This window comes from Halichondria panicea, chromosome 10 (assembly GCF_963675165.1).
Source record: "Halichondria panicea chromosome 10, odHalPani1.1, whole genome shotgun sequence".
Taxonomy (NCBI): Eukaryota; Metazoa; Porifera; class Demospongiae; order Suberitida; family Halichondriidae; genus Halichondria; species Halichondria panicea.
The window spans coordinates 3,713,962-3,733,208 of NC_087386.1; the positions used below are offsets into that span (position 1 = coordinate 3,713,962).

General features: G+C 40.9%; 1 protein-coding gene across 2 annotated transcripts; it reads right to left on the reverse strand.

The window, feature by feature from the left end:
* Positions 1 to 224: 224 nt before the first annotated feature.
* Positions 225 to 19,241, reverse strand: LOC135342343 (ras-related protein Rab-14-like). Of its 2 annotated transcripts, XM_064539060.1 has the most exons (9): positions 19,039 to 19,239; positions 11,921 to 11,974; positions 11,680 to 11,794; positions 10,469 to 10,598; positions 7,800 to 7,841; positions 5,970 to 6,015; positions 5,876 to 5,906; positions 5,696 to 5,764; positions 225 to 490 (listed from the first exon to the last, which is right to left on the reverse strand). In XM_064539060.1, the coding sequence occupies exons 1-9, from the start codon at positions 19,088 to 19,090 to the stop codon at positions 382 to 384; spliced, it is 648 nt and encodes a 215-aa protein (XP_064395130.1). In that variant the 5' UTR covers positions 19,091 to 19,239; the 3' UTR covers positions 225 to 381. The 2 variants fall into 2 exon arrangements, with proteins under 2 accessions (XP_064395130.1, XP_064395131.1); XM_064539061.1 differs by lacking the exon at positions 7,800 to 7,841 and having other exon boundaries at positions 19,039 to 19,241.
* Positions 19,242 to 19,247: the final 6 nt, after the last annotated feature.

A 19,247-nucleotide genomic window follows, 5' to 3' on the forward strand; every position in this document is an offset into this window, starting at 1 on the left:
TAGACTGAACTACAGATCCTGGAAGAATCAATTTTCTTCAGGTCCTGGTAAGCCATATAATACAATACAATAAATGCATGTAAATAAGTATTTTCTTCTCAGTGAGTTTATATATATAGATAAGCTAATAAAATTCATTATAGAAACTACTATAACACTAATACTTTTTGAGCGAAAGCATAACATGGCGAGAGGCACTAGCAAGCGCACGCTTGCAACACTCGTTCATAGTATCTATGATAATCAGTCGAACTATATTTAAAATGCTGCAAACACACATAGAAATGCAGTTCTTATGCTATAAAACAGGCAAGAGCTATATAAGCAAACAAAAAAGACTATACTAAAGTACTTATATACACATTACCAACAACTACAATACTAGCACGAACAACTATCTCCTTGCTTGGTATCTTTGGAAGGTTTCCTATCCGGGGATGCAATCTGTGTCTTTAATTGCACTCCAGTATCAGCTGCATTTAGGTCAACACTAGAGGAGTGTATGCACAGGAGAATTGTATGTGACTGAGGTAATGGATGTGTGATGTGTTGCATGAAGGTCAATGCGCTTGCAACACTATGTAAGCGCCGCAGGTGCGCAGGTGCTGATGCCTCGGTAGAGGCACTTGAATATTTACCTTAAGGTGACATAATTTGTCTGCGATTTCACTGGTATGAAATTCTGCTCAAGTTGTGAACTAATGATATTCATAGCAAAGTGGCATTTTGAGTACCATTCTTAGCAGCCGCGAAAATATGTCACCTTATGATGGAATCTGGTGCAAACGAGTGGTTGCTAAAAAATGATGCCAAGTCCATAATAATGCTGGTGCAACTTTTCTGTGACACAGCGGCTGCTACTGATGCATGTGCAAAATTGGCCGTCAGAAAAATCAATATACATGCAGACAAAGAATACCGACCGATTCTTGGTCTGTATATTTATTTTTCAGACGGGAAAAATACCAATTTGCACATGAGCATGAGGCTGGCAGCATGATCGTTGACGTTGGACGCTCGAAGATTTCTTGAGCTATCAATAAACTCTCAGTTCAAGTTTCTTAGGCCTGATAGCTCCATCAGCCAGAGAGAGAAAGAACTTCTGCTGGCTCTAAGCTAACTACATTCTCGAAACATGAGGCAGTTTGTTATTTTCACTGATCCTATTGAGTTTTTTCGGAGGTTCTTCTGAGCTCTGATAGGGCTAAAACAGCTAGCCCGTTAGCCTCGATTCCAGGCCGCTAAGAGAGGGCCTGGTATCGACTGTTTGCGCATGCGCCACCTATTACCCAGAAAGTGGGTAATTCGGATACCATTGTATTTTGTTCAGTAAAACAATGACGTCACAACAAACGGAAGTGGATTGAAGAAAGTGGATAGAAGTGTGATTGTAGCCCGTGTGATAGCATTCTAATAGCTACCCTTAGCCTACTATGTTAACAAAGGACTCACAGCCTGCAACAGTGTGAATAACAATCCTCTGAACGGAGGGGAAGGCTGACAATAGCCTATATGGATAGGCCACGCCCATCTGACACTAACCTTGGTGAAAGTCGACTCTATCAGAAAGAAATTGCTGCTGTAACCAATACAGCTCTGTCTCTAGCTAGCTAGCTATATAGCTCTGTGTCTGACTTTATGAAGAGTATTCTTTGTCTGTATATGTTATTCAGGATATAATTCGGGTAAAAATTCAGTTTAACCCTTTAACCGCCACGGGCCACGATCGTGGCCCGCAATAAGTGACTTTTTTTGCGAAATTCTAATTCTGCGATACTTAGGAAGTAGCTCTACACACATCCCTGTATAGAGGAAGAGCTGTAGAATCACGTGCAATTTAGTCTAGAATTTTCCAAGCCACGTTGCTATGTTAAAATTTCATTAGCATCTTACCGCACGAAGTTTATAGCTATGGCTAGATTGTTTACTTGTGCCGATGTGCTTGAACAGCTTGAGGACAGCAATGGCGATGTCTCCTCTGGTGATGACAGTGCCTATGAAGGAGAGGGGATAGTAGGATACCTCCCAAAGGCTACCAGCTTTATGCCAGACGCTGATGAACTGTCTGGGACTGATGACATGCATGACATGAACCTAGACGCTAGCTATGGACCAGAACGGTGAAAGACCAGGAGAGACATTTCACTTCACTGTTAATTAAGAATCCGACGGTTAAAGGGTTAATGGGAAACATTACGGGAATATTATCCAATAATTTTACGCATGTGCAAGCAGTCAGTAGCAGGCCTAATTGTTTAGGCCTTGTGAAGGAGGCTACTAGCCCGTATGCTCATATACTGACAAAATTTATGACTAACACGTGCAATAGTCAGTCACGTGCACATAATGACTCCGTTGTCTGGCTGTAATTATTTCGAACCCTGATCTAGGTTTATTGCAGCAACTTTTCCTTCTGATACCAGTCCTCGTGTTTACTTCCAGACATCAGACAATTTCCGGTCAATTTAATCACGTGTCCGCCCAAAATTGCTGCACATGGTGGGCTAAAATGTTAGGAGAAGTTAGTTATGCATTCTAGTTCTAGCAGTGAGCCTCCACAAAAGAAACGTTGTGTAGCTAACCAGGACTGTGCAAAAGTGGATTACTAGCTGTGATAGAGAGCTTGGCACAGCTCTAAGGCTTGTACGACCGTGACCGCGTAGCATTATGCTATCTGTACTACCTAGCCTCCTTCACCGGCCTTTGAAAGAAGGCCTGCTATCGACTGCTTGCGCATGCGCCAAATTATTGGATTTTTTCCCCGTAAATATTTCTATAATACTATAATATTGGACTTTTTCCTCGTAAATATTCCTATAATACTGGATACATCAGAGAAAATATCCTAAAAGTCATACACAGAGCTATATAGCTAGCTAGCTAGAAACAGAGCTGTGTAGGTTTGTTGTACTGCTATTTTCTTCTGATAGAATCAGTAGCAGTAGTATAGTAGACTTTCACCAAAGTTAGTGTTAAATGGGCGTGGCCTGTCCATATAGGCTCTTATCAGCCGTCGCTCCTTTCAGACGATCATCATCCACACTGTTGCAGGCTGTGAGTCTTTTGTTAACATAGCAGGCTAAGGGTAGCTATCAGAGAATGCTATCGGATGGGCTAGAAACCTTCAATCGAACTTTCTATCTACTTCCTTCAATCCACTTCCTTTCGTTGTGATGTCATAGTTTTACTGAGCATAAACGATGTTATCCAAAGCCCCCAGATACCGGGGGGATATTAGCGCATGCGCAAGCAGTCGATACCAGGCCCACTTCCCTATTGGGGAGTGCGGCCTGGGATCGAGGCTAGTACTACCAGGAGTGCATTCATGCACTCCTGGTACTACTATCTACATACGTACATCAAGCTTCAGGGATCATGTTAATTAAGACTGATATGCATCGGTGTTTCTTTGCCAGGCAGTCAAGTTATCGAATACTCACGAATTGCAAAGCAAAGGCGCTTGCTTACTACCCGTGCTAAGCAGATGGACTGATCTCTAGGGAAGATTTACCAGATGGCACCCATTTGTGAGGCACAGTGTCAACCTCTGGTCTGGCTACAAAACGATCAGGCATACATGTGCTTCCTTTGTTAGTTTCAGAGCCCGGGAACAAGGAGAGCTATTAGCCAATTTTTACTAAAACTTGATTTTTGTATTGTGTTTATTCAGTATGCAATTGCTCAATTACTGAAACATCAATAATCAATAACGACAACTAGAGCACTGAAGTCCGACCGCTCGGCTGGTGACAAGATTATCAGAAGAGTGATATAATGCAGCGCATGAGGAGAGACTGAACTGTCTAGCATAGCAACTCAGGAGTGAATAAACTAAACCATGCAACATGCTGATATTTGAGAACAGAGTAGATATGCACTGTGGACTAGGATCAGCATAGAGTCTCAGAGAGGTATGGTTCCTGGAGTAGGATCCCAGAGACAACAAACCAGTCACAATTCTAGCTTTCTATTGTTGTGACCCTTTTCCATTGTTCCTGGTACGGGAACACTTCAAATACGTAGGGTACTTTGAATAAAAGCTGCGTGTAGATACATGTAGCTAGTTGCCAACGTGCAAGTTCAAGTTTTATACGACAACAATGCTTTAAACCGAAATCTGCCACAGTTAAAATTACAAACAAACAGACCAACATACCGTACCGTACAGCGGGAAATTTTCTTGAGGCGCGTTTTTCGAGGGCAGACAGAATACCCGAAATTAAAACTGGCCCATGCACCGGTATTTCACATGCAAAGCTATTGGTGGGTGTGATTTCCTGGTATTGAAACGCGAATATTAGCCTGCTGGAGCCAAGTAGCACCCGCAAAAATTTCCCTCTATACGATATACCCGTGGCCACCCACGCACGCTTCGGATAATTATTGGGGAGGGGGGGGGGGATCGAGTCCTTTCAATTTTTTAATTTTTGGTCATGTAAGGACAGCTGATACATGTAGCCTTATCGCAAGGCTAGTGTCAGCTGTTACTCTGTTAAAATAATAGGTAATCAACATTGTGATTTTTTACCCGAGGCGCGTGTGGGAGGCCACGGGTATAGTAGTCCATTGGAGTCCATTGGTTTGTTTGTGAGTCTACTCACGTGGATTCCATTGCACAGTGTTTACAGCATGAACAGCCTTCACACAACAAGTTATTAGTTTAAGTTATTAGTAGCAGATTTTGATGTTAAAGCCTCGTTATCGAATAAAAGCGAGCAAAAGCTAACTTGCACGTTGGCCAGAGCTAGCTACGTAGATACATGTATACGCGGCTTTAATTCGAGGCACTATTACAGCCACATGGATACATAATTATTTGTTTTGGGAAAAGACTCCAGGCTTCTACAGGCTTTTTTGCTGTATACTGTGAGCCTATACTCCGGTCCCACAGCACGTCAGCTGCCTGCACTGCAAACTATCACATCCAGATGAGTAGACTCAGAATACACAGACCGACAGACAGACTACTATACCCGCTGGCCGCGGCACGGCCTCGGGTAATAACGGTACAGGACTCCCAGAGTGCATGTCAGGTGTATAGCATTTTAGGCCTCTTTCTGCTGACTCTGCTGTGAGTCCTAGTGTAATGTCTGACCATGCACCACTAACCGTTTTCAAAGCCATATGTCATAGCGTTCAAATAGTTTAAGGTAGTTGCCGCCGCTTCGTTCTTTCATGTTCATGTATATACTTCCCGCATCATTACCTGCTTGGTTGTACTGAGATGTAAAACAGCAGAGGGTATAGTACTTCAGTGCTCAACCTGCTTCAATTATTGGGCCCCTTATATTGACCACATGATTGGTACAACAGAGTTGCTACCACTAGGTTACTTATTCTATCTACCACATCCATTCCGTTGTGACGATATTGTTTGACTGAGCTTATAACAATATTGTTATCTGACAAAAGTAGCGCATGTGTAAGCAGTAGATATCAGGTCCACCTCTGGGAGGAAGGGATCAAGGCTACACGTGGGGGAGCAGCAGCCATTAATAACAGAGTTCGAAATCTCATGCACCATTTCTTGGCTTAGGCGCTCTGATGACTTGACACTCGATTTCTTCGCCAATCACCAATTGTAAGGTTTAGAAATACATGTATACAAGACTTACTTGTACCTTTGACCTATTAGACAAAAATCAGCCCGGTGGTGACAAGGCTAAGCTAGTATAAACTGCATGTACATACTCACTTTCCATCCTGAATGTTCTGATAGATTTTCTTCGCAGTCTCTATGAACACATCTTCCACGTTGTCACCTCTGTATATAAGCCATCAACCCATACATGTAAGTGTATTGTACAGTATGTGTGTGTGTGTAAGAAATACATTGCAATTCCCCATTCAACATGCACAACTAATTGCCACTTACGTTTTAGCACTGGCTTCCATGAACAATAAACCTATAGGATATAAATCCGTGATACGACAATACCTGGATGTATATTTCACTCCAATTCACTTACCATTTTCATCTGCAAATTGCTTTGCTTCTTCATACGTAACATCTCTCTGTTGCAAAATTATATATTACATATTGCACATCATTATAACTGGAGGACAGTAATACAGTAGCTGTCAATATACAGTAGCTGTCAATACAGTAGACTCTCGTTAATCCGGATAGCGAGGTGGCTGTATCTCAGGAAATAGCCGCGGCTTAAAAACGACCTTACCTCGAATCTAATGACTACTTTTGCAGTTCTTGTCTCGAGGATAATGAATCATTATGTTCTCTATTTAAAGTGTAATCCAATTTTATTTGCTAAACCACACCCAAAACGTCATATCTGGCCGTAATATACGTATAAAATTACATTGAAAACCTTGTTGGGGCAGCCAGCACTGACCGGTAAACGGAATAGCGAGTGGCCGTACTTCAGGGTGAGTTTTGTGCAGTAAACATAATATTATAGCTAGCATTCCGTGCCAAGCCAAATGGCCGGTATATCGAGGTGGCCGTACTTCAGAGAGCCGGAATAGCGAGAGTCTACTGTATACGCAAGTATAATCATACAATGTCATCGAGCGAAATTTCCTCACAGTACCCTGACACGGCGTAAAATATATAGGCTCAAGATCCAATAATCATTGCTCCTACATGTATTTACAAGTATAAGAGACAAGGAAAATCTTCTCTGAATCTCTGACAGTGACAAGGAAAAACCTTGCAGAATCTTGACTAGTTTATACCTATAGCTACTTTACACCATTTTGTATTAATGTATTCATTGTATTTCAAGAGCTGGCAGGCCTCTCACACGCAAACAGAAAATACATGTACATAATTATAATGAGTGGACGTACTTTCAACGCAAACACCTGGGTGGGCTTAATTTCATGGAAAACTACTGTTTCAGAGCCTCCAAGTAGAAACTTTTCTTTTCAGTATTAATCAGCTCATTTTTCCGTATTTAATGATGAATACTGAAACAATTGGAAATGAGATGAAATGCTTGTTTAGTGGCTTTGTAATTGCCCCACTCCTTCAATAAAGGGGCGTGGCAAGCGAGACTTGGCTTTACAAGATAAATTTAGCTGTCTTTCAGCATCAGACTCACTACCAGCATAGGGAATAGAGCTACTACAGCTGTATAGGATCGATGCTACTAGACCCTTCACTGTCAACTATAAGGCCATGCAGTTAACTTATTCTGTAAGCTGACAAAAGGTCACTTCTAGATCTACATGTATATCCGTATTAATTCCGTATAACCGTATTAGAAGACAGAAATCCGTATAAATACGGAAAAAACCGTATACTTTGAGGCTCTGCTGTTTTCGAAATTAAGATCATTCCACCTGCATGTAGCTGCTTTGCAGTATATGCAAAGTACAATATAATACTGCAGTTAATTAAGGCACATGTATTTTGTGACATCTTGATTACTTGTTGTAAACCTAGGCCTAGACAAGCAACTACCGTATTACTAGAATGTTTTGCGAGCATCAAACATTGCGAATTTTGCGAGGGTTGATCAATTCGCATCAAAAAAATCCGAATTATTACTAGTAAATACACACGATCCTTGCCAGAACACAATAGTTAGATCGCAAATGGTCAAATTTTCTGCTGATTTGGCTCATTCGCAAAGGTTTTTCAACCGCAAAATATTATATTAATACGGTAATCTCGAGACATAGCAAAGCTTTATGTAATGCTGACTGAATAGCAACAGTACGGAAAATTTAATGCGTTTAATAATACGCTATCAAAACCGAGAAGCTTCAAACGCACCGTGTAACATACTACAATGACATTAACAGAATGGGAGCTACCATTACTATTAACTTACTTGTCCTTCTAAATCTGACTTGTTTCCAATTAGAAAGATAACCTTCAGAATGAAAGAGTGAAGATAATTACACGAAATTATAGATTATTACCAGAGGCGCGTGGGTGAAGAGGCTAAGAAGCTTGAACCTGCACGTCTATACAAGCGACTTTTATTCGAGGGTAGACTACATAATTATTTGCATCTGAATTAAGGCCTGTCTCTATTAAAAGTAGAAGTTGCTTCTTTTATTGTATAACTAAACACTCCTGGTTTTTATAGATAAATTGATTCATGCATGTCAATAGCCGAGGGTTAGCACTTACAGGGTTTCAGGGGTGAACCTTCCCCCCAAAATGTGTAGAATAATGACATCATCATAATTATTAATAACTGTGTGCAATATGTAACTATAGATCTACTTTGATGCATGGAGGGCAGAAAATGGGAAGTTGCAGCAAATTTGTAAGGACATGACATCATAGCATGAAATAGGAATGTAGGAGTGGCCCAAACATTTTGCAAGCCTTCCCCCCAAACTTTTAATCCTAGATGAAACCCTGACTTACAGTGTTCGCGAGGTGCGCATGCGCAAGCGAGGTACAGTATAGCGGGTAATTTTCGGGGGACAAAATATTAATGCAATAATATTGAGACATTTCGTGGGTAATATTTTCGTGGTTGGAGCTTGCACTGCAGGTAAAGGTAGGCAAGATCGCTTCATTCGTGGGTAAAATATTCGTGGTCATACCTCCAACCACGAAAACCACAAATATTTTGCCCCACGAAGATAACACGCTATACGGTATACGGTAGTGTGTTTGTGTGTTTGTGTGGACTGCTACAGCTGCTCAAGGATCAATGAAGTGCAAGTAAGAGTCATGTTTTCTTGGATTTTAATTTGTGGATTTGCAAAATAATGCTTGCAATTGTCGAGTTATGTTTACTTGGAATGCCATTGAAGCCTTTTCAAAAGAGTGTGTAGATAATGACATCATCAAAAAAAACTTGTCTATGGAGTGCTGCTACTCTACTTACATTGTATTAGTTAGCTCAGCACTATAGAACGCTAGCTATTGGTAGCTGCAAGAGTGAGAAAAGAGCTGCAAGGCTCTGCTCTGCTAACTAGCTCTGATACAGCCATTAATTTTAGATTTGGACTTTTGGCATCGATCCTACAATCCTGGTCGATCATTACCCACTGTATGTGATTCTGGATTCTGCCTGCATGCAGTAAAAGCAAAAATTTATGTTTTATCATGATGAATAAAAGGTATTGCTAATTACTAGTAGCTTTACATGTTTTTCTATGCACTCTTTTGAAAAGGCTTCAATGGCATTCCAAGTAAACAAAACTAGGCATAACTCGACAACCATTGTAAGCATTATTTTGCAAATCCATCCATACATTGTGTATGTTATTGTAGCTTTGACACCTCCACCGAGGCATCAGCACCCGCGGTGCTTTCATGCAAGTTGGTTTACCGTCTTTCTTCTAATTACAGCGCTACTCTAATAGAAGCGCTATTATAACGCGGCCTTTAATCGAGGCTCTACATAAATATACGTGGAACCTCCCATAACGGACTCTCCCACTAGAGGACAACCTCTATATAAAGGATACTATACATGTAGCTATGGGACGGATTGAAATCACTACAATGTATCTAAGTACCGTATAAGCTCTATTTAAGACGCCACATAAAAAATAATTACGATGGTACAGTAGAACCTCAATTATCCGGCCCTCCATTATCCGGAACCTCGATTGTCCGGCTTGGCAGTTTTCTTGTTATCAGATCAGAAAATGGGCGTGTCCCTCAAACGCGCATGCGCGTTGCAGCTGTTACCATGGAGACATGCCTGCTTATCTTCTGTGCATGCGCAGACAACCATGTGGCACTGCTGTTTATCAATAAAGTGGGTGGATCAAGGCGTGGTTTATCTATTCGATTATCCGGCATATTCACTTATCCGGCCTGCTTCTGGAACCAAGGTGTCCGGATAATCGAGGTTCTACTGTATAGGTGGCTGTATTCAGAGGTGGAAAATTAGTTTTGAGGCTGGATGGCGTGTTTTTAGAGGGCCGTCTTCTAAATTTTGGAGATATAAAAATAACAGCTTTTCGTAGTACTCTACGTTCTAGTTCTATTGTGCCACTCTAATATAAGCACCAAACTGTGATTACAGCTTGTTCTATTTGTGCGCCACTGGAAAATCATAATTAATTTTTAGTGGCGCTGTAATTAGAGGAAAGACGGTATGGCTATAAACCACGTGAACTCGAGGGCGCAGTCAATTTCATATGAACTGCTAGATAGTTAGTGAAAAGGACATGCAAAGATAGCCAAATTTGCCAGTGGACACATTGCAGCAGTAATCACATACATGTATGCAAAGATAGCCAAACTTTCCAGTGGACACATTGCAGCAGTAATCACACACATGTATGCAAAGATAGCCAAATTTGCCAGTGGACACATTGCAGCAGTAATCACATACATGAATGCAAAGATAGCCAAATTTGCCGGTGGACACATTGCAGCAGTATAGCCACGCCTGAGACGCCAATTAAATCGTCAATTATGTTCAAATGGCTGGCTCATCTGCCAAATATAATACCTGTCAAAATTTCCAGTTATACAATTACGTACATGTAGGTATGTACATGTATACATAAATATACTTACAGTATTTGGGTTTGTGAGATTTCGAGCATCAGTTAGCCAGCTACTGAGATGGTTGTACGTACTCCTTCTGGTGATGTCATAAACCATCAAAGCACCAGCAGCCCCTCTGTAGTAGCTCCGTGTCACCGCCCTAAGGATATTAATATTACACCTACAAGTAACTGTGACACAGTGATGCACTATTCCCGACTACTGGATTATTAGCGCTTGCTCGATTATAAGCGCATCTTTATTTAAGCGCATGCTCAACTGCAGGGGTTTTGTACTCGAATTGAAGCGCTTTTCCAATTATGCGAATGATTTAGTGACATTTTAGAATTGATTCAGCTAATTTTGTTTATCTATGAGCTGTACAGTATATATAGCTGGAGATATCCATCTGGAAGGACTTTTTGGGCAAGGTGTGTGTGTGTGTGTGTGTGTGTGTGTGTGCGTGCGTGCGTGTGTGCGTGCGTGCGTGCGTGCGTGCGTGCGTGCGTGCGCATAGACTGCTACAGCTGCTCAAGGATCAATTAATTGCAAGTAAGAGTTTCTATAGGCTTCTAGTCATGTTTAATTCGTGGATTTGCAAAATAATGCTTTGTTCTCGAGTTATGCCTAGTTTTGTTTACTTGGAATGCCATTGCAGCCTTTTCAGAAGAGTGCGTAGCAAAACTTGTCCATGGAGTGTTGCTATTCTACTCAGTATAATTAGTTATAAAATTGGATTACGCTTGAGAGAATGGTCAATTATCCTTCATTACCCTCGAGACAAGAACCGCAAAATTAGTCATTAGATACAGTTGTTTTAAGCAGCGGCTATTTTCTGAAATACAGCCACCTCGCTATTCCGGCCAAGCTGCACTGTCCCAAGGGTGACCGGATTAACAAGGGTCTACTATACTTGTAGGTTGCAAGAAAACCGAACTAAAAAAAACCTACAAGCATATATACTGTTCATCCCTGAGCAGCTGTAGCAGTCTAAACACACACCAGAGGAGGTACGACAATATCACGTGCGTGGACTACGGAATTTACAGCAGCAAAAAGTAGTGAGTGTGGTCTACATGATTATTAATAACGGTCCCGCCTACCACAAGCATCTTCGCTGCAAGTTATTGACATTCCACGCATGCGATGTTGTCGTACCTCCTCTGCACACATGCACACACACAGAAACCGTATACCGTTTGCGCATGCACACACCGAGGCATAATAAACTCTAAATTCACCTGAATCTCTCCTGTCCTGCAGTGTCCCATATTTGAAGTTTTATCTTCTGACCTGACACCTCCACTATTCTAGTCCCAAACTCAACTCCAATAGTGTGGGGACAGTCTGCCATGACTGGATTATAAGGGTTAACACGTAATACAGCAACAACCTTTTGAAAATACTAGTGTACATGCATTCATGAATGTAACAGTCACACCAGAAAAGTGTTTTGTTCTGCAACTTAGTAACCTAGCTTACACTTCTTCTCGGTAAACTGGTGCAGTAGGCATGACTTTCCCACTCCCATGTCACCTGTATAATTTTACACATTAGAGACAAATCAATACCAACTAAATTACCAATATACAGACACAATCAGCTGTATTTGTTTGGCATAACACAATTATTATACAAAAAATAAGGGGCTAGCTAAGTTGAATAGAATAGTATGTGACTGAATAGTTGCACTTGCTACTAGCTATGTGAAACTAGCTAACCCTCAAAGCCATCCATCTATCAACTTGTCAAGGTAATTATTATTGCCCAGATATTAGAATGTATATACTAACTATGGCTTTGTGGTCACGCCTCTAACTGCAGAGCTCAGCTTGCTGCAGAGAAAGGGAGAACCTGGGAAGCCAACAAATACTGTACATGTAAGTAAATCTGATTGTAGCCTCGATCCCAGGCCGAGTTTTCGCTTTTATAACGGTTAGGCGAACAACTAGGCCTGGTACTAGTTGTCTGCGCATGCGTCAACCTCACGAAAACTACCATTTCTCGAGTTGAACGAATTTTTTACCCCACGAAACTTACCCGCTATACAGTATTCTCGGTCACAAAAGTGACATTTATATTCGTGTACTATCGTGTACTAGAAGTCAATTCCTGTTTTATCATTATTGGAATCGATTGGAATGGCTCTTAGCTGAAGCTTCTCTCTTCTCTGAAGCTTAGAAAACATTATTCTGAAGACTGAACAACAAGGTAAGAGGTATAAAGCTTTGTCAAGCTTGTTAAGTTTGTGTGGGCCCTATGTATGCTATCAAGTCTTGTTCATGTTTGTCAAGATCTAGGTAGACTATAGTTTCATCATTAATATGGTGGATCAAGTGAAGAGTGTGAGCTAGAGAACTTGGTGCTGCCATCATCAGCTCGTGAACAATGACACTATAACCTGTATAGATCTACATGTATTTAAAATGTCTACTTCTCTGTACAGGAGCAATGGCTAATATCCAGCTATCCCAACAGTGCTCCTCTTGGCTATACTAACGGATGAGACTGGACAGTTTGAGGTAAGGGATTAACCGTCTTTGGTTTCTTTTAATATTGTCCTATACTCACAGGACTGGAGTATGACCGGTAGCTCAGAGGCATCAAGAGAATCTACGTTTTCTCAAGCAAAATTTAACTGAGTTACGAGTTGGGGCCTAGAATCAGAGAAGTCCAGCAGCCTGCTAAATCTTTTTGAAACGTAATTTGAAGGCATTGAAATTGCCCTGGGTCACTGTAATCGTGCTGCAGCACAACTGGCAGGCCCTTGTGAAGCAACTCTCTCTATGTGCATCTTTTGTGTACTCACTCTGTGCACTTTCTGTGCACAAATTTCGATTATTGATTTGTTAAATATTTTTGCCGACCACAAATACAATAAAAATTTGACGCAGGCACAGACAACTAGTACCAGGCCTAGTTGTTCGCCTAACCGTTATAAAAGCGAAAACTCGGCCTGGGATCGAGGCTAATCTGATTGGTGCTGACATGCATTACGTCGATCAGTACCCTGCAATCTGATTGGTGCTTATGTGATTATGACTCGAGGCGTAGCCGCACGAAGGATACGGTAAAGCTGTATTTCTGTGTCTGTTCCAGCTGTAACTGCGCAATGCGCCGAAAACTAACAGCTAACATACATGTACATGTAGGCTTCTTTCTAGCCACGTTCTCTTGGACTTTGATTTGTGCATAAATTTACAAACTAAAGCTTCTTTCTCGAGTTGTTTTACTTACAGTAAAGGCTGTTGCAGTCTCTTCAGAATCTTTTTGCACAAACTTTCTATTCAACTTATGAGCTAGCCTTGCACTAAAACGCTAGCTGTTTGTTATAGAGCTCTACAAGAGTCATAAAAGAGCTGTACACTGCCAGAAACAGCGCCATTGTGATTTCCACTAGTGCAGTGGCCTCGTTCTCAAGCCAATTTTTTCTGAAAAATACGGCCCGGTATATAATATGTTGAGTCTATCTGCATGGGTGTGTTTAGGATCTGGAAACAAAAGAAAATATCTATCAGTCTACCATACAGTTTACGGTTGCTATATAGACACGCCCAGATAATCAATTCCAGGCTGTATTTTTCAAAATTGGCCTGGGAACGAGGAGACCGGTGAAACTGATGGTGTGTGTGTGTACGGTGTACGTGTCTGTAGTGCAGTCGTAACTGCTAAACGGTTGCAATGCGAGTACAAATAACAGCTTTGTTTTTAAATTTTACCATAGGTACGGTGCAGTCTCTTCAGAATCGTGCATAACATCACATATTTGCACAAGTGTGAATCAATCTCGAACATTAATCTGTTATAGCTAAGTTTCGAGAAAGACTCATCTTGTTATTAATAACACCCCTTCTGTCAACTTTTAAGAAAGTAAATCGAAGAATGAGGCACTATTTAGCTGCCTAGATCAACCGGTCAGCCAACCGCAAGACTATATCAACATACTGGACCATGACAAAGTGAGCAGCACTCTGCTGCTACTGTATGGCTCACCTGCTTAAATACATGTACAACTCAGGCTCAGGCTCAAGCTAGCTACATGTAGTAACTCCATACTCTTTGTTATGTATATTTGCCAAGGAAGGTAAGTATTCTGCCATTCATGCTCTAGCCAAAAAACAAGGAGCCAGCCATGGTAATCCTATTTAGGACTTCAAGCAGCAGCTGGTTATCAACTGAAAGAAGACTCATCCTCTGTATCCGGTTGTGTTTGACGTTGTTCGATGTGGCGAACTTCTTCTAACTACACCCAATTTGTGGGCACTTTACACTGAAGAAGTGAGTGTATACCGGCCAATACATCCCAGGGACCAACTTCAGATAACACAATAGCAACATTGCCAAAGGTCTAAAGGCTAAAACGTAGGGGAAATTCCACTGGGCATGGTGCTTCTCATATAGACTCAAGATGGCCTGCAAGGATTTTTTTACGACATTCTTTAAGCATTGTTCGTTGTCTGGAACAAGCTGGATAAACCACAAGAGCATGCAGCGCACTCTAAACAAATGTGGTGCTCACTTAATTTTCACCTCAATACTCTGGCTCAAGACCCCAGTTAAGGCAACTGATCGATTTAAACTGACTGCATGGCTACATTCGAAATGGTCACAAAATCAAAACGATTGGTTGCTCTCTTTATTAATTGTCATCCAAAAGAACATCCTAAACACTTTTCTACATGTATATTGAGAACTAAAGAGTTAAGGAATTAAGAAGTACAATGTTGCTACATGTATGAGCTATCAGCTAGTTCCTAGTTTGCATAGGATATACCCATTACTTATTCATGAGATCGTCTTATTTATTCTTAGCATGGTCATTGAAAAGAAGTACGCATGCAATGCTGCTAAAACTGTCCGTCTTTCCTTTCTCTACCACATGAAGAGCCATAAACTTCGTGGTGCACACTAAATTTTTTCTGCGTCAGTTATATAGTGGACATACGTACAGTACAAGAGCTCTATTGACAAGATCTATACTTTCCTCAGAGCTAGACAAGTAGATATTTCTTTATTGTTTTTTCATAATTATCTGTTCTTTTGTAATATAAATACGCAAAAACTGACCAGTAAAGTAATCGCTACAGCTCTATTGTCTTGACTCTTTACGAAATTAATGTTTACCTGTTCAATTACCGGTAGATTATTTAAATGGGACATGATCATTAGCTACGAAGGTGGAAAAACTAACGCAGAAGTTGTGTAGGTTTGCCAAAATTAATGTTCAGAGGCTGAGCGAGAACGCCCAACAATAATGAAAGCACCGCAGGTGCTGATGACTCGGTGGAGATGCCAAAGATACATAACATATAACATAAAGCTACTATAATAGCTTTTATACACACATTATTATTATTATCATGATGAACATTAATTAATTGTAAACTCAAAGAGTGGGTAATAATCGACCATGATTGTTGTTAAAAACGATTGATACCAAAAGTTTAAGTCTAAAATTACTGGCTGCATCAGCAGAGCCTTGCATGCAGCTCTCTTCTAACTCTTGCAGCTACCTATTGGTAGCGTTCTAGTGCAGAGCTAACGAGTGTTGCAAGCTGTGCTGGGCTAATGCCACTCGCCATGTTATGCTTTTGCTCAATAGTGTTATAGTAGAGGGAATAAGTTTCGAATTATACAGCTTATATTTATATCAACTCACTGAGAAGAAAAGACTTGTTTACGTGTATCTATTATTGTTATCTCCAGGACATCAAGAAAGAATAAAATTGCAGGATCTGGAGTTCAGTGTATAATATCTATCAGAACTGTGAAGAAAAGACTTGTGTACATGCATCTATTGTATAATTGTGGTAGTGTTTTGTGGCTTACCAGGTCCTCAAGAAAAAGACGATTCTCCAGGAACATCTGGATATTATATCATTCTCTCACATGTTGAGATGAGCACGCATGTGCAATACATACACAAGAATAAGGGGTGTGTCTGCAAGAGGTTAAGTTCAAATTAATAGTATAGCTTATCCTAGCTTTACAGCTCTTTTCTGACTCTTGTAGCTAACAAAAAGCTAGCGCTTTAGTGCAAAACTAACTTATAAGCTGAATAGAAACTGTGTGCGAACAGATGATGCTACGAAAGATTCTAAAGAGACTTCAATGTGAGTCAAACTAGCCGTAACTCGAGAAAGAAGCTTTAGTTTGCTAATCCACGAATCAAAATCCAAGAGAACATGACTAGAAGCCTATAAAAGCTGTTAGTTTTCGTCGCATTGCAACCGTTGAGTAGTTACACACACACACAGACAGCTTTACCGTATCCCTCGTGCGGCTACACCTCGAGGCAAAACTACTAAGTTCTTAGCAACACTCAGTGAACAAGTTTTGCTATGCACTCTGTATTCCAAGTAAGCAAACTAGGCATCACTCGAGTACGAAGCATTATTTTGAAAATCCACAAATTAAAATCCAAGAAAACATGACTAGAAGCCTATAGAAACTCTTTCTTGCTTGATTGATCCTTGAGCAGCTGTAGCAGTCTACACAGACAGACAGACACACAAACACACTACCGTGTACCTCGATTGCGCATGCCTTAATGCACTACACAGTGGAGTTCACAGCAGTGGTTTACAGTGAAACTCGTGTCAAGAATTGCTGAGGAGGCCACTGAGACAACTTACCAGGAACCAAGCTGGCAGGCTTTAACCATCAACATTAATTGTCCCATGTGCAATTCAAGCTAAGGCTGATCTAGATAAGATACACAGTGAAAACAAAGATAGGCGGCTAAGGCCTGGTCAGGCATATCTATTACGCAAATGCTTATAGGGACTATACTGGTTAAGACAAATGCTATGTCAGAGAAGCAATTGAAATAAAGGAGCTGAAATGGAATTGTGGACTTTTTCAGGCGATCTCAACACTGGAAGGAGTAACAGGTTTCAAATGGCCTAATGTATGTGTTGCTGCTATGTGAACTACACTCTTCAGCCTCTGATTTACAAACAGCAAATTAATTTTCAAGATTTTAACACACCGACGTAGCAGTTTAAACACCCGTACATCAGACGATTTATGAAATCAATATTGAGGAACCAAATTAAGGAGACGGTATGCAGGGCGTAACTAGCAATGTGTCATGTGACTCGCCTCACTAGCTTGTAATAGCTCTGGCTAGCTAACTTCTGGATAACTAGCCAACTATAGGTATATAGAATGAGCAGAAAATGAGCTCTATCACTGTCTTGTTGATGAAGAAAAGAGGAATAGCAATTATACTGCCATTGACCTAGTTGGGCGTGGCTCGACCGTCCCTGGCGGGAGGTCGGGTTGCAGGCTTATCTGGGATTTGTTCTGTGCATTATGTAACACGTACTGCTATGAATATCATTATTCTCAAGTGGGTATTAACCGACATGGTGATGTGTAGACCACAGCATACACTGCATGTGGTTTCGTAACTAGATGCAAACGGAAGTATAACCAAGCACGTGAAAAATGCTTCAATCTGATAGGGCGCCACTATAGAACAAATCCCAGATAGGCTTGCAACCCGACCTCCCGTCAGGGACGGTCGGGCCACGCCCAACTACCATTGACCTGCCTTCTACTTGTACGCAATAATTAATGGGTGTGGTTTCCTGTCAAACATTTTGCGGGGGCGTTGGCCTCCTTCCCGTAAAACTTCTAGTTGCGCCCCTGGTATGTATCAAGGAGTACATTCTCACAAACTGAAAGCAGCACGAACTGCTGTCGTGGGGCAATATATTCGTGGTTTTCGTGGTTGGAGGTCTGACCACAAATATTTTACCCACGAATGTAGCGACCTTGCCTACCTTTACCTACAATCCAAGCAGCAACCACGAAAATATTATCCACGAAATGTCTCAATATTGCTGAACCACGAATATTTTGTCCCCTGAAAATTACCCGCTATACGGTACGTCAGATCAAGTGACTTATACAGTGGAAACACCATAAAGTGACACCAAGACTGCATAAGAATAGAGGAGTTGTCGAACTACCGATACCTCTACATAAAAAACTGCACCAAGTAACATAACTCGCATGTGATGAAGTATTGTAAACTTACTAGTAATCTCCTAGTAAATGTTAACCATGACGTTTTTAGGGGTGTGGTAATTGAAAAATGAAATCTGATTCTAGCTAGTCGTTCGCGTTCAGCCTTCAGAGCTGTTCACTGCACACTGCACACTGATAAGAGACAATCTCTTCACAAAAATCATCTAAATCGAGACAATAGAGTCAGGTTGATCCTCTTCACTTGTACTCTTTACTCACTATTAGCAAATTCTGTGCGTTGCGTAATTATGCGCCAACGTCATCAATTGTGAGTTGCTCACGTGTAATTGACAGGATGTCATGTTACTTTGTGCACAGTTTTTGTTTAAAGGTACAGTGTATCAGTACTTCAACACTCTTCTCTTCTTATGCTCTCTAGGTGCCACTATAACCCTTTCTTTGTCACACCTACTACAAAGAATGACGTACATACCCTCTTGATCCTACCTCTATATATACAGTGTTGGGGCATAAAGGCTTTCACAAATGTACACGTACATGTACATACACTGTACACTATAAACCATTTATATCTATAAATCAAACACTACACCCAAACCTACCGATTATGATGTACTTGAAGATGTAGGAGTAGTTATATGGTCCTGCACTCATTGCTGTAATGTTAAAACTACGACAGCTACAAAATAAACCTGGAATATCGACCGTAACACAACCAACTCTATATATAGTAGTCACTTTGCTCCCGATACAGCTACAGTATAGTACAGATCTTTGCCACTATTAAACCCTTTGAACTTTGTCATGTGAC